Raw genomic sequence first — 13,097 nt, 5'->3', positions numbered from 1 at the left:
CTATACATGGAAATTGTTGGTCCTCTTTTCCAGCCCAAACCCCATTCCTCTGTAGTAATTTGTTCATCCACATATTTTTTTCCAACATGTCTGACCACTTCTTTGTTAGGAAAACTGTCTGCAAAGATTGATATAAATTAGTTATAAACTTTTGTTTCTTAACAGCATTTTTAAATAAATTCGGTTAGCTTAAGACTTGCAGTAGAGAAGTAATCCAGAGGAAGTCACTGAGAAGATAATGGTGATCATATCTCAGTAGACTTTTGCTGCCACTGCAAAAATTAAAAAAGAAAAATATTTTCTATAGGGGTTTTTTTTTATTAGCATGCTAATATTATATTTAATTAATGAAAACAACTATGTCCCAGAAATATCTGAAGGAAGCAAAAGCATTGCGGGAGAAAATCTTGAAGATCCCTATGGAATTTATCTTCTCTTGTTCCTTAAAGGATACCTTCTCTCCCTTGTCTGAGCTGTGAAATCCTCTTCTCTTCCTTGTCTGAGCTGTGAGACTGGACAGCTCTCTGGAATCCACAGGGGGTAGGGCAATTCATAGAGTTTCCATGCAGGCTCTGGCTCCCAACAGCTCTCTTGGAAGTCTAGTGGATCTGGACTGCTTATTGCTTTTGAGGACTGCAGATGGCAGAGTCTCCATACCATAGAGCCGGGTTACTCAACTTTGAAGACCCGGGGGCCACAATGATACTCTCAGCACATGTTGAGGGCCACAACTTAAGTGTGGTTGCATATATATGCAAATATACGCAAATATACGCAGATGGGTTCTTTTACACTGACAGGCATGAATACAAAGTTTAAGGCAAGACTGCACAACACACAGGCTCCATTTAAGTCAGTTCTTCTGATATTAATAAAATGCAATATTTACCTGATTTCCACCCATATGATAGCACTATTAATGAACAATGACAGTCCAGAAATTTAACTACTAAAATGCATATCAACAGGACACCATTATATTGACTACCTTTTTGTTTTGGCTCCCACCCGCGGGCTACATGTTGAGCCCAGTGTAACCCTAAACTGTACCATGGGCCGTAAACAAATGGCCCACGGGCCACGTGTTGAGTATCCCTTCCATAGAGACATCCTGGATCTGTGTTACCTCTTTTACGTAACTTCCATTGGGCTGGAGGGAAAGATGTGTTTCTCTTCTCCTTGGTTTACTCAGGCTCTGTCTTCCTTTCTCTGTGACCCATGGAGCAAACTGCAATGATCAGTGTCACCAATCCCTCCTTCCCAAGAAAGAGAACTGGAGGAAGCTCAACATATGGCACATAACCACTATGTCTATGTGAATATGATGGAGTCCAGGGATAAAGCAGACTAATCATTTTTGGAAAAAGTTATGATTGTACATGCACAGGGAGTTTCTATCATGAACATACTATGGATCATCTTCCAATACTAGTAGTTACTTACCTCTTGACTGAACACTGGGAAATGTTAGTGAATAAAACATAACAATCTTCCAGCTTTCCACATATAATCATTATTTTAAAACACTTAATTTTTTGTAAAGCCTCACACCCACTTGTGGTGTATGAAATACAAATCTTCTCACTTGCAGATGGGATACCATACTAGAAAGCACGTACGTGACAGGCCCAAAGTCATGCAGGATCAGAATTCCAGATCTGGTGGGTCTGTGGCTGAACAGAACCAGATCTTCTGATTCTCAATCTGCTCTTTAACCTCAAGGCCATCATTCCTTCCTCATTCCCACCCAGAACCCTTCTCTTACCTATAGTGTGTATGAACCTTCACTAACTGAATAGCTTTTTAATTTGCACATAACTCTTACCTGTTAACTGTTTGGGCTCAGGCCATCTGTTAACACTGAGGATGTATGGTACATATTTTGTCCGGGGGACACTGTGGTGCACACCACAGTATAACAAAAGGTCACATTAACAACAATGGAAGCATAAGAAATGCACAGCAGATGGGAGTTTGGGCAATGAGGAATTATTTCTCCCAATGAGTAAAGTCCATATCACAGTAGAAAATATATAATAACGATTCACATTAGAGAGGCAAGAAAAAAAAAGGCAGGCATATATTAGTTTAAACTAAAACTGGGACTCAGGAATGTTGTTAATGCATCAGTAACATCACGTACAGAATAAACTGAAAAAGGTTATTTTAATATCCTGCTTTTTGTCTGATTGTTCATTGAGGTAGTCAGCATTCGGCTTAAATAGTTGAGCTCCTATGTTACAGTTACAGACAAAGGCCTGATCCTCAAAAGGGACCTGCAAATCAGACTCTTACTTTACATTATGGCCTCTTCACTTCTAGTCTTGTAACATACCTGTAACATAGATAAGATATATATTGTAATTGTCTCCTACTCTTGGGGTAGGACACTGGATAAGGAGTCAGAACTTAAAGAAGTCTGTTTGAAAGAAATCTATAAATCATGGAGTGGTGCATTAAATATCATTCAGCCTCTCCAGTAACTTGAAGCTAATATGGCATAGGCTATATACTACCGTCACTAGTAGAACACAGTAAAGACTCCATACTGTCCATGTGTGAAACTGCTTTTGATATATTAATTCTGTCATGACTGAAGGGCATCACACCAGAGAAAAGTGCTTCTGAATAGGTTGTTTTGCACAAAACTTGATTTGTGAATACTTCCAAAGGGCACGTTACTTGACTAGTATGACTTCTGCGGTCTGGATTTTTATAGTTGTAGATGGAAATTAAGATAAAGGATTGTGCTGATCTGCGTTGGAAACTGTTGACATCTTCATGACTTGTGCTATGTGTAAAGTTGACTTTCACAGATGTTAGCTTTTAAAGAAAGATATATCAATTATTACAATAATTTTATTTTCTAAAGAAAATAGATTTTTTTCCCTCACTGTCAAAGTAAGTGAAATGTATAGATTAGTATTTGTCATGTCATAACTACAATTCAGTAACCTAGTCTGGAAAGTTGTACTGACAAATACACTCCCTAGGCATTTCCGTGGCCAGCTGAGAAGGGACTTTTCATATAGTCAACAAAAGAATGTGGGCGGACAATGTATCTTCCCATTCCTAGTCTACATAAAAGGAAATCTATAATCTTCTCAAAGGAAAATGCTCTAGCAATTCTGCCAGCTATAGTCTGAAAATATGGTGTATCTTCTTTATCTCAAACTTACAAAATAAGAAAGCTAAATTGAAGTCTCAAAAGCAATAGACTTCACATCAGTTGTATTTGTTAGCAAATCTGATGCTTGAAAGTAAGTTTTTTAAAAGTATAGTTTTAGCATTAAGCAGTCTTTTTTTTTCTAGCAAGAAATTAGGATTCCAGAAAAAGGGGTACTGATTTGGCAGTTTACCTAATGTGACAATTTAAAAAAATAAAGTAATTAATTGGTTTCGGACAAGATACATATTTTTATTCTTTAAAAATGCAAAAAAAAAAAAAAAAACCAGACAAGAAAGAAAGCAAAATAAAGTCTTTAATTCAAATGTTTGTGATTAAATAAACCATCAAACAGGTTTTCACTTATCTGGTGTTGGCCAAGACAGTTAACAAATTGCTCTATATGGATATATCTATCTTGGCCTGTGCTAGGTGGCTCATGGACTCAGGCAAAGTGGCTGTTTAATTGCATTGTAGATGCCTAGGCATGACTTGGAGCCTGGTCTCTGGGATCCTGCGATGTGAAAAGCCTGGATCTCTTCACCACAATTAAACAGCCTCTTAACCCCAAGCTCCACAAGCCTGGGGCAAGGGGCAGCCACAGATATCTAATTACAGTGTATGCTCTCTATAAACAGTTGCACGTACACATTGACGTGACTGTCTGCTATATATTTTAGAGATTTTCTCTGTTCGTTCAAGAACTCTTCTAAAACAGTAAGAGCTAGCTTCCTCTTATCGTTACTTTAAGTAAAGTAAGGGTTTGGTTGTGCCAAGAAAATGGGATATGCCTGGAATGGGATTGCTTCTAATAAATCCATACAGAAAAAGACAGAATCAACAGGCAAGTGAAAGAGGCTGGCTGGTGTGCCCCCCTCACCCGCGTCTGGGTCTGCCTCAGCCCTCCAAGGGCAGGATGGGAGGGCTGAGGCTCCCCCATCTCCGAGTCATATGGGAATATTGCTGGCTGTTCCCTTGTCACAGAGCAAGGGAAAAGTGCACAGTTTACAGCATTCCTCACTCTGGCTACGTCTAGACTACGGGGTTTTTGGTATCCCGGAAAAACTCTGCCACATCAAGGAAATGCATCTGCTCTTCTGCTTTTTTTTTGTGGAAGAGCAAATTTGCTCTTTTGGAATCCCTGCCTTCCTCCTTCCACGAGGAAGAAGGGCTTTTCCGAAAGAGGAGGATTTTCTGAAATTTGGCTCAGTGTAGATGGGCCAAATTTCAGAAAAGCCTCTTTTGAAAAAACTATCGGAAAAAGGTACGCAAATTGCAGGGCGCACTTTGCATACCTTTTTTCGATAGATCATTGTAGCCTAGATATAGCCTCTGCCTGGGGAGCGCAAGGGGCAGACGAACCTGGACCTGCCCCAGCCAGATACATGCACCCCTCCCAGGCTATGCCCTCTGGAGCTGCAGCAGCCATGGAGAAGCGCTTCTCATGTGGCCCCAAGCTGCTGCGATGAGAGAGAGTTGGGGTAGTCCTCACACCGTGAGCAGCCTGAATCCCTCATCCCCATCCCAGAGAAATGTTTCAAATGAAGAAAAACAAAAATTAATTGATTTAAGCACTGTTGTGTAAATCTCCTATTATTGTATATTTTGGAGCAGCGGGGATCATTCAAAATCTTTTTTTCTTTTTCTTTTGAAAAAAATTAACTATGAATTCCCAGAACTTTTGTTTGTTTTGTCTACAAGACCATATCTTCAGCAATGGAAATATCACACCATAGAAGGGCAGTAGTTTGCTATTGATGAAAGTGCTGATGCCACTTTTTACAGCAAGTATGTTTTACTTGGAGGAGTTTTGTTCATGTATAGTCCAACCCAACACCGTTTAACTTGTGACATCTAATGGGATCGTTTTACAAGGTGGTATGGATACAAGCCTTTTAAAATTATCTAAAAATCATGAAATCCAGGAGTTACAACATCATCTGCACTAGGGATTTAAACAGGTAACTGGTTACCCCATAAGCATCATCCTTACTGCTCCAGCCCCACAGGGCTGCAGTCAACAGCCTTGCACAGGGGAGTGTGGGCAGAAGCGCAGGGGTTTAGGATTGCCAGCTCCCCGCCTGCATGAGCTGGGAGTCAGCAGGCTTGCACAGGCAGAAGCGGCAGCGGGGTGGAAGAGGGTTGACAGTTCCCAGCCTGTGTGAGTCTGCTGACTCCCAGCCCACGGGCCCTCACAGGCTGGGAGCCGGCAGCCCTCCCCCCCGCCCTGCTGCCGCTTCTGCCCTTCCCCACCTCCCCCCTGCAAGGCTGCCAACTCCCAGCCTATGCTGGCTGGGAGTCAGTATCCCAGAAGGTCTGGAGCAGCCCCAGCCCATGGCACAGAGGCCGTTCCAGCCCATCTGTGGTGGGGGTGGGGTGCTCCAGCCTAGTAGGGCTGGAATCCCCCCTCTCCTCTCCCCTGTCTGCCACTGTTCAATCAGTTAACAGGTTAATCTTAATGTTTGACTGGTTAACTAATAAAACAGGATTCTGCATCCCTAATCTTTATCACAATCAGTCGCTGCCTACTCTAGTTACTTTTGAGCCAGTAGGTGGTGCCAGTGTGATGCTCTGTAACAATACAGACAAGATACTAGTTCCCTGGTATACCACCTGAGTAATTAACACAAGATACATATTTTGTACTTTTTTTTAATATGCCTGCAGTGTACTTCAAGTAACACATTCAATTTCTGGAAGAGTATATAGACTTGATGATGACAACACATAGTTTGCACTCTTTAGGTGAAAGTTACCCCAAAGAGTGCAAATTATGTGTTGTCATCAAGTGCAGATAAATCCATTTAGATTATTTTTAAAAAATTAAAAGAACTATCTATTCTTAAGGTCCTATACTCCAAAGCAGCTGATACAGGTAGAGCGAAAGTCTGAAAGGTTGCTGTGTTGCAGCTTTACTGTAGAAAATTGGTGATCTTTCTGTGACTTGTAAGGCTTCAAGCTAGTATCTGCCATTATATCAATGTGTGGATACTTTAAAAAAAAAAATTCATCCCAGTACTACAAAGTACGTTATCAGTTTACACTGTGGAAAAATATATGACCCTGCTGGGCATATGCAACATACATCTGATTCCTCCTCATGCCCTGCTGTGTATTAGGGATGTAAAATCCCATTTAATTAATTAACCAGTTAAACATTAACTGATTAAACAGGGTGGGCAGAGGGGCGCCTGTACCAGGGGCAGGGACAGCTCAGCTCCCAGCGCCCACGGCAGCCTCATGAGGAATGGAGGGTGAAACCTGCTGGCTCCTAACCCATGCAGGCTCGTGGGCTGGACAGAAGCATCAGGGGAGATGAGGGGAGTGCAGCCAGCTCCCAGCAGTCAGTAGGCTGTCGCTGGGCAGATGCGACAGTCGGTTCATGGACTGGGAGCCAACAACTCCCCTCCCCAACTGATTCCATGCCCCCCACCTCAGGCTTCCAACTCTTAGCCTGTGCAGGTTGGGAGCCAGCAACCTCACAGGGCTGCTCCCGGGTAACGGTTACTGTTACCCAGTAAGCCTCACCCATTAAGAGTGAGGCTTATTGGGTAACTAGTTAACTGATTACCTGTTCACGTCCCAACTGTTCATCAGAGCTGAGATTTCTTCAGTCGGAGTTCTGCACATGAAGATTTGTGATATCAAGTCCAAAATTGTCAGCACTGATAGGTATGATCTATGGCCTCTGTTCTGGTGACAATTACAGTGTAATAGTAACATACCAAATTCTCATTATAGAGCTGCTGAGCATTCATGCTACATAGAGTGCATCAGTGAGCAGTAAGATAAATAGTGAAGCAACAGCAGGGGAGTGGTGGTATGTAAGGGTGTACAGTCCCTAACTGGATGCTGGAATTTATTATGCTGAATGTTATTTCTATTACTCCACAAACACATACCTGCAAAAATATGTATTTTCTTATAATGAAGATTAGACCTAGATATTTTTAGGTTGTGGGAGGTATGAAGAGTTTGTTTTTGTGTGAACATGTATGTTTGATGCTACAAAATAGCTCTTACCCCAGATATATTGCCCTGCATACTCTTCATCTTCTTTCAGATGAGAAATCTTAGGTTCTCAAACTGTAGTTGAAAATGGGGAATAAAATCTTATTTTTTAATATCTTTCTTTTACTTTCTGAAACTGACAGTTGTAGTCCAGATGCAGATGTAAAATGTAGGTAAAATAAAGTTGTGTAATTAACATTGTAAAATGTAAGTAAATAGAAGGTGCATATAATATTATATTTAATATGAATACTACGATTGTAATTTATCCCTGCTTATTGTGTGGTTTATTCAGTTCTGGATTTCAGTGACCCCTTCAGTACTGAAGTTAAGCCAAGAATCCTACTCATGGGACTGAGAAGAAGTGGAAAGTCGTCCATTCAGAAAGTTGTCTTTCACAAAATGTCTCCAAATGAAACCCTTTTCTTGGAGAGCACTAACAAGATCTGCAGAGAGGATGTTTCCAACAGCTCCTTTGTTAACTTTCAGATATGGGACTTTCCTGGGCAAATTGACTTCTTTGACCCTACCTTTGATTATGAGATGATTTTCAGAGGAACTGGAGCACTGATATTTGTCATAGATTCTCAGGTAAAGAGAAAAGTATAAGGGTGTTTTTCAGGGTATATGTTAGTCTTTTTTCTCCTCCAGCTGTAGACAAATGGAATATCAAACAGAGACAGTCAAATTTCTTTTCAATAGGACTTAGAGCTGTGTGTCCAGCCAGTGCTGAAGCAGTAGTCACTATAGTGGCTACTGCTGTAGCGAACTTGCCACACTCAACCAGCCAAATAGCCATGTTGTTCAAGCCAAATAGCCACATGTGGCTAGTTGCTAGCATGTTGGACACCATGGGCTAAGAGCCTACGTTTTGTTGTCTTTTAATGGGACCTAAGTGCTTTTGAAAACTTTAACCACTAATTACAATTAAGTTGACAGAATTGGTTATTTTTAACCTTTTTTTTTTTTTGCTTTTGCAAATAAAGGTTCAAAACCTAGTTTTAGTTTTTCTTTTAAATGCAAAAAACAGCTAGTCTGCTTTAAAGGTCTCTGGTTCCTTGCATGTACTAGTGGCAATTGGACTTCTGTGCAGATAATAGATAATCTCAGAAGTTTAAAGTAAAGGAATTTTGAATGTAGAAGTATCCACTAGTATCATATAAAACTTAGCTTTTTGTCTTGTAACTGTTTGTCATAGGGTTTTGGGTTTTATATTTCCGTTATTAGGATGATTATATGGAGGCCTTGGCTAGGTTGCATCTCACTGTGACCAGAGCTTATAAAGTGAATCCAGACATCAACTTTGAAATCTTTATTCATAAAGTGGATGGTTTATCTGATGATCACAAGATTGAAACCCAAAGAGACATTCACCAGAGGGCAAATGATGACCTTGCAGATGCTGGATTGGAGAAGATTCACCTCAGGTGAGAGAAGCAACTGTGCAGGGTGTCTGCTGGGAAAGAGTAAAAGCAATATTTAATGCTAAAGCTAGAAACCTGAGCAGCTTATCTGATAGTTTTCACTTTCTAAATATATTGAAATAGAGACAACAAGAATTTATTAGATATGACTAGTAAGGTAAAAGGTAATTCCTTTGACTAGATTACTCAGTCTGTAGAAAAAGCAGATTATTTTTGCAAATAATTGGAAATAACAAACTAGGAACTATGGGACATTAGAAACTTCAGTGCCATTCTTGAGATTTGTTGTGAAGTAAAAAATGCCATCATAATGGATATAGTGCTTCACAAACATGCTAATCATAGAGTAGCTAACCACTTTGGTGACATCTTTGCATTGTTAATTTGATCCCTGCTATTTTCAAGATGTAAAGCAATACAGTACATAACAGCTATGTAATATTGCTCTTCTGGTTAACTGAAAATGCTTTTCAGAGAATATTGAAATAGGAGCTACATCATTAAATTCCATATGTAGCACAGCTTTGCTATATCTATGGTTTCATGTGTATTGTCATGCTGTATAGCCATGAAAATAGATGCAATTGTTCTAATTATTGGCTTCAGTTTGTTAAAGAATTGTTTGAGAAATATTATGCAACTTCTTATTACAAGGGGAAAATACATAACTTTAAGTACTTTGTTTTTTAAAATATTTTACATGCTCATTATGACAGACTCAGAATGTTCCTCTTACATGGCTAAAAGGAAAATATGGTGACATTTTTTCCAGCTTTTATCTGACAAGCATATATGATCATTCTATATTTGAAGCCTTTAGCAAAGTGGTACAGAAACTGATTCCACAGCTCCCAACGCTGGAAAACCTCCTTAACATCTTTATCTCAGTAAGTACTTATGTGTACTTGCCAGAATTTTTCATAAAAGTGATTGGGTAGAAGAAAACTTGTGATTTGTTCTCTAACAATTCAATCCTAAAATTTGGTGAGTGACTTTTTGAGAGATGCTGTGCACACCAAGTTTTAAGTAAGGTCAATAGAAGCTAAGAGTTTCTACTTCATGTAGGATTTGGGCCCATTTGCCTGAAAGATTTACAGAAAAAATATAACTGTATTTTTTCTAAACTGAAAATATTTCGAGATCATCAACTTATTTTTCAAGGTTAGATAGTACTTAGAATGAGCCATCTCTCATTTGTTTAGACATTGGTTTGAATGTGATTTAGGTCTGTGTGATATGGCTTCTGTTTGTTTGTTTTTAAATAGTACTTGACATTTTCATAAATTATAAGTCCAGAAGGGATCATTATGATCATCTAGTCTCACCTGCTGCATAACATAGACTAGATGTCTTCTCTGGATTAATTCCTGTTAGAACTAGGGATGTTAGCAATAGTTTATTTTTGTAAATGTGTAACCACGGAATTTTTCACCAATTACACATTTACACGTAGGAGGCCAGGCAGGAGCTAGTGCTCATGAGTAACCATCTTGTGCCCATGTTGTGCAGGGCATACCTTGCCAATGAGGCTTGTCCAACTTGTAAACACAGAGCAAGTCAGTGACTTACAACTGCCTATCTCTTGTCCTATGTACCTAGTGACTCTATAACATATGAACAAACTATTAGTGTGATGGCTTAGAACTATCTTAGCTTCAATATGGGAAATCAAATATTTACTCCTGGGTAGAGGTAATCAGCTCACAAAACTAAGAGGCTTGTTAAATAACTGCTTTTTGGAGCAGCTAGTCTTAGAACCCACAAGAGGAGAAGCAATTCTTGGTTTAGTTCTAAATGGAGCACAGGATCTGGTCCATTTGGTAATACAGCCGGTCCCCGAGTTACGAACAAGTTACAGACCAAACACTTGGTTGTAACTTGAAATGTTCGTAACTCAGATCCCATTGAGTTACATGGCGACCGCGCTGTTCGTAAGTGCAGATCGCGTTCATAACTCGGGGACCTCATTTACAACCGCTTTGGTCATAAGTATGGATGGTAGTAAGTGGAGGTGGTCGTAAGTCGAGATGGGCTGTAGTGACCATAATATAATTAGATTTAACATCCCTTCCAAATGATGTGAAGGCCACAACTTTAACAGAGTTCAAAAAAGAACCAAATAAATTAATGGAGGATAGGTCCAGCAATGGGAAGGGAGGGTATCCCTAGCCTTTGTTTATCAGTGCTGAGAATGACTGACAATAGATGGATCACTTGATTATTACCTGTTCTGTTCATTCCCTCTGGGGCACCTGGCATTGGCCTCTGTGAAAAGATAGGATACTAGTCTAGATAGACCTTTGGTCTAGCCCACTATGGCTGTTCTTATGTTCTTACGGTCCCTCCCAAGATTTAACCATGTTAATACTCATAATCTTCTTTCTCCTAGGATTATGGACTCAGACAAGAAATCCTCTTTTAAAAATTTCCCCATATGACACTGAGCCTTTTCAATTTATCAGAGGGTATCCTCTATTTTGTTCTAGAAAATATGTGAACTTTTTCAGTTTGGGATTGTAAGGTTTTTATATAGCCCAAATGGGGACAAATTCCTTTGTTCCTTGTAATAAACTCTCTACCAGATCATGCCCAAATGTGAGAAATGCTGGGGTATTCTCCTTGACAGCTGTTCTATGAATAGCATATCCCCTTCCTTTTGATTACTTAAAGTCACTTTTCGTGCTGATCTACAAAGGTAGCCAGCTGAAACACCTCCCCCACACAGAATCCAATTGAACCTTTACAATATCTCATCAGGTTTTGGGTGTGCTGTGGTGGTGAGAGTTTTGTGGTTCCTTAAAATCTCAGAAACTTTATTGAAACACCACAGATTCAAAATTTCTCCCTTGATCCATGTGTAACTAATTCACAACACCAGAGCTGGTGAAGAATTCATTCAGTAGAATCTGTATTGCAATCACAGCATCTTTGTTCCTTACTGGAAGTTCAGGCCACTTTGCAAAGTAAACTATGGCTACCAACAAATACTGATTGTCAGACTTTGTCTCAGGCAAAGGCCAAAGCACATCAACAGCACTACGCTTCTGTAAGTAAAAGTCCTTTTAATATTTTAAGAACTGAGGCCTTTGTCTACAGCCATTTTGGAGAGCAGCAAGCCATGAGCTAAGAAGCAGAAAGTCACGTCCTCCGATTCCATCTACATGGCATTAAAACAGTATAATAGTGGCTGTTAAGAAGGAAATACTGTCCGAATTGTACCTGTTATCACCATTTAAAGCCGTGGTGTCCAACCAGTTCTGAAGCAGTAGCCCCTATAATGGCTACTGCTATAGTGAACTAGCCACACTCATCCAGCCAGTGGATAGCATGTTTGACACCACAGATATAAAGAAACAGCTCTTAAGATGATTAAAGAAAGCTTTGTACGATGACATTCTACCTGGCAAGAAATCACTTATCAAGAAGTTGTAGTTGTGAAATCCTCACTTTTCTGTTGTTTTGTCTTTATGGCTCCCATTTCTCTGTTGGAGGGGTGAGCAATAAATAGCCTGCTGCCTGGTTGCAGTTTGCCATGGTTCACTGCTAGCAGGCCATCAGATGCTTTATTTATCTCTGTGATTACAGCTATGGGCGCTTGTAGCTTCTGTTGGCCACAGTTCACCATTCATGATCAACAGGAACTGTGGGAAGTGGCATGGGCCAGGACTGCAAACAGCTTCAAAAGGATGCCAAAAACCTAAGTGATTGGACCTCAAAATGGCAGATGAATTTCAGTGTTGATTAATGCACATTGGAGAACATAATTCCACTGTACATATAAAATGATAGGGTCTAAATTAACTGTTACTACTCTAGAGAGAGATCTTGGACTCGCTGTGGATAGATTTCTGAAAACATCTACTCAATGTGTAGCAACAGTCCAAAAAGCAAACAGAATGTTGGGAATCATTAAAAAAGGGATACATAATAAGATATTTTCTATCTTATTCCCTCTTTATAAATCCACTAGATTTACCCGGTGTTGCTCGGGTCCTTAACTCAGTTTTTTTTTTAAAATAAACTGAAAATGTACATTCTTAATTGAAATCATTGCTCTGGGGTGGGACTGCAGATGAGGGGTTTGGTATGCAGACTGCTGTGGTGAGAGAAGACAACTCCAGCCCTCTCTCACCGCAGCAGCTTGGGCCCAGGTGAGAAGTACCTTTCTTTGGCTGCTGCAGCTCCAGCAGGCACATCTGTGGGAGGGGTGCATGTCCACTGGCTGGGACAAGTTCAGGTTAGGATGGGTAGGAACCTTGGAAGGACCACCTGTCCCCTGGCAGTAGCAGCTGTGAGGCAGTTCTGGTTTGAGTGCCATTCCTGAGGGGAAGATGCCACCTCCTGTGGCCCCAGCGTGTCATGGACACAGCTGGGGGTGCCACTCTGCACGCTTGCCCTGAGTCCACCCTGAATATTCTTTCTCCATTTAATCAGTTGTGTCAATTTTGAGCCCCGGGCGGGGACAGTTCCAGATTCATTTACCCCTTGTGCTCCAC

General features: G+C 40.4%; 1 protein-coding gene across 4 annotated transcripts in view; it reads left to right on the top strand.

The window, feature by feature from the left end:
• RRAGD (Ras related GTP binding D) overlaps nucleotides 1–13,097 on the top strand; it is a 46,718-nt gene that overhangs the window by 10,921 nt on the left and 22,700 nt on the right. For 3 of the 4 annotated variants that reach the window (XM_089776890.1, XM_006133300.5, XM_075923885.2), the window contains exons 2-4: nucleotides 7,473–7,768; nucleotides 8,405–8,604; nucleotides 9,374–9,488. In XM_089776890.1, the coding sequence (XP_089633016.1) occupies nucleotides 7,526–7,768; nucleotides 8,405–8,604; nucleotides 9,374–9,488 (558 nt within the window). In that variant the 5' untranslated portion in view covers nucleotides 7,473–7,525. The remainder of the gene's footprint in view (nucleotides 1–7,472; nucleotides 7,769–8,404; nucleotides 8,605–9,373; nucleotides 9,489–13,097) is intronic. The other variant, XM_075923886.2, reaches the window with a different exon arrangement.

Source organism: Pelodiscus sinensis, chromosome 3, assembly GCF_052426305.1.
Source record: "Pelodiscus sinensis isolate ZL-2025 chromosome 3, ASM5242630v1, whole genome shotgun sequence".
NCBI lineage: Eukaryota > Metazoa > Chordata > Testudines > Trionychidae > Pelodiscus > Pelodiscus sinensis.
This window is presented reverse-complemented; position numbering and strand designations above follow the sequence as displayed.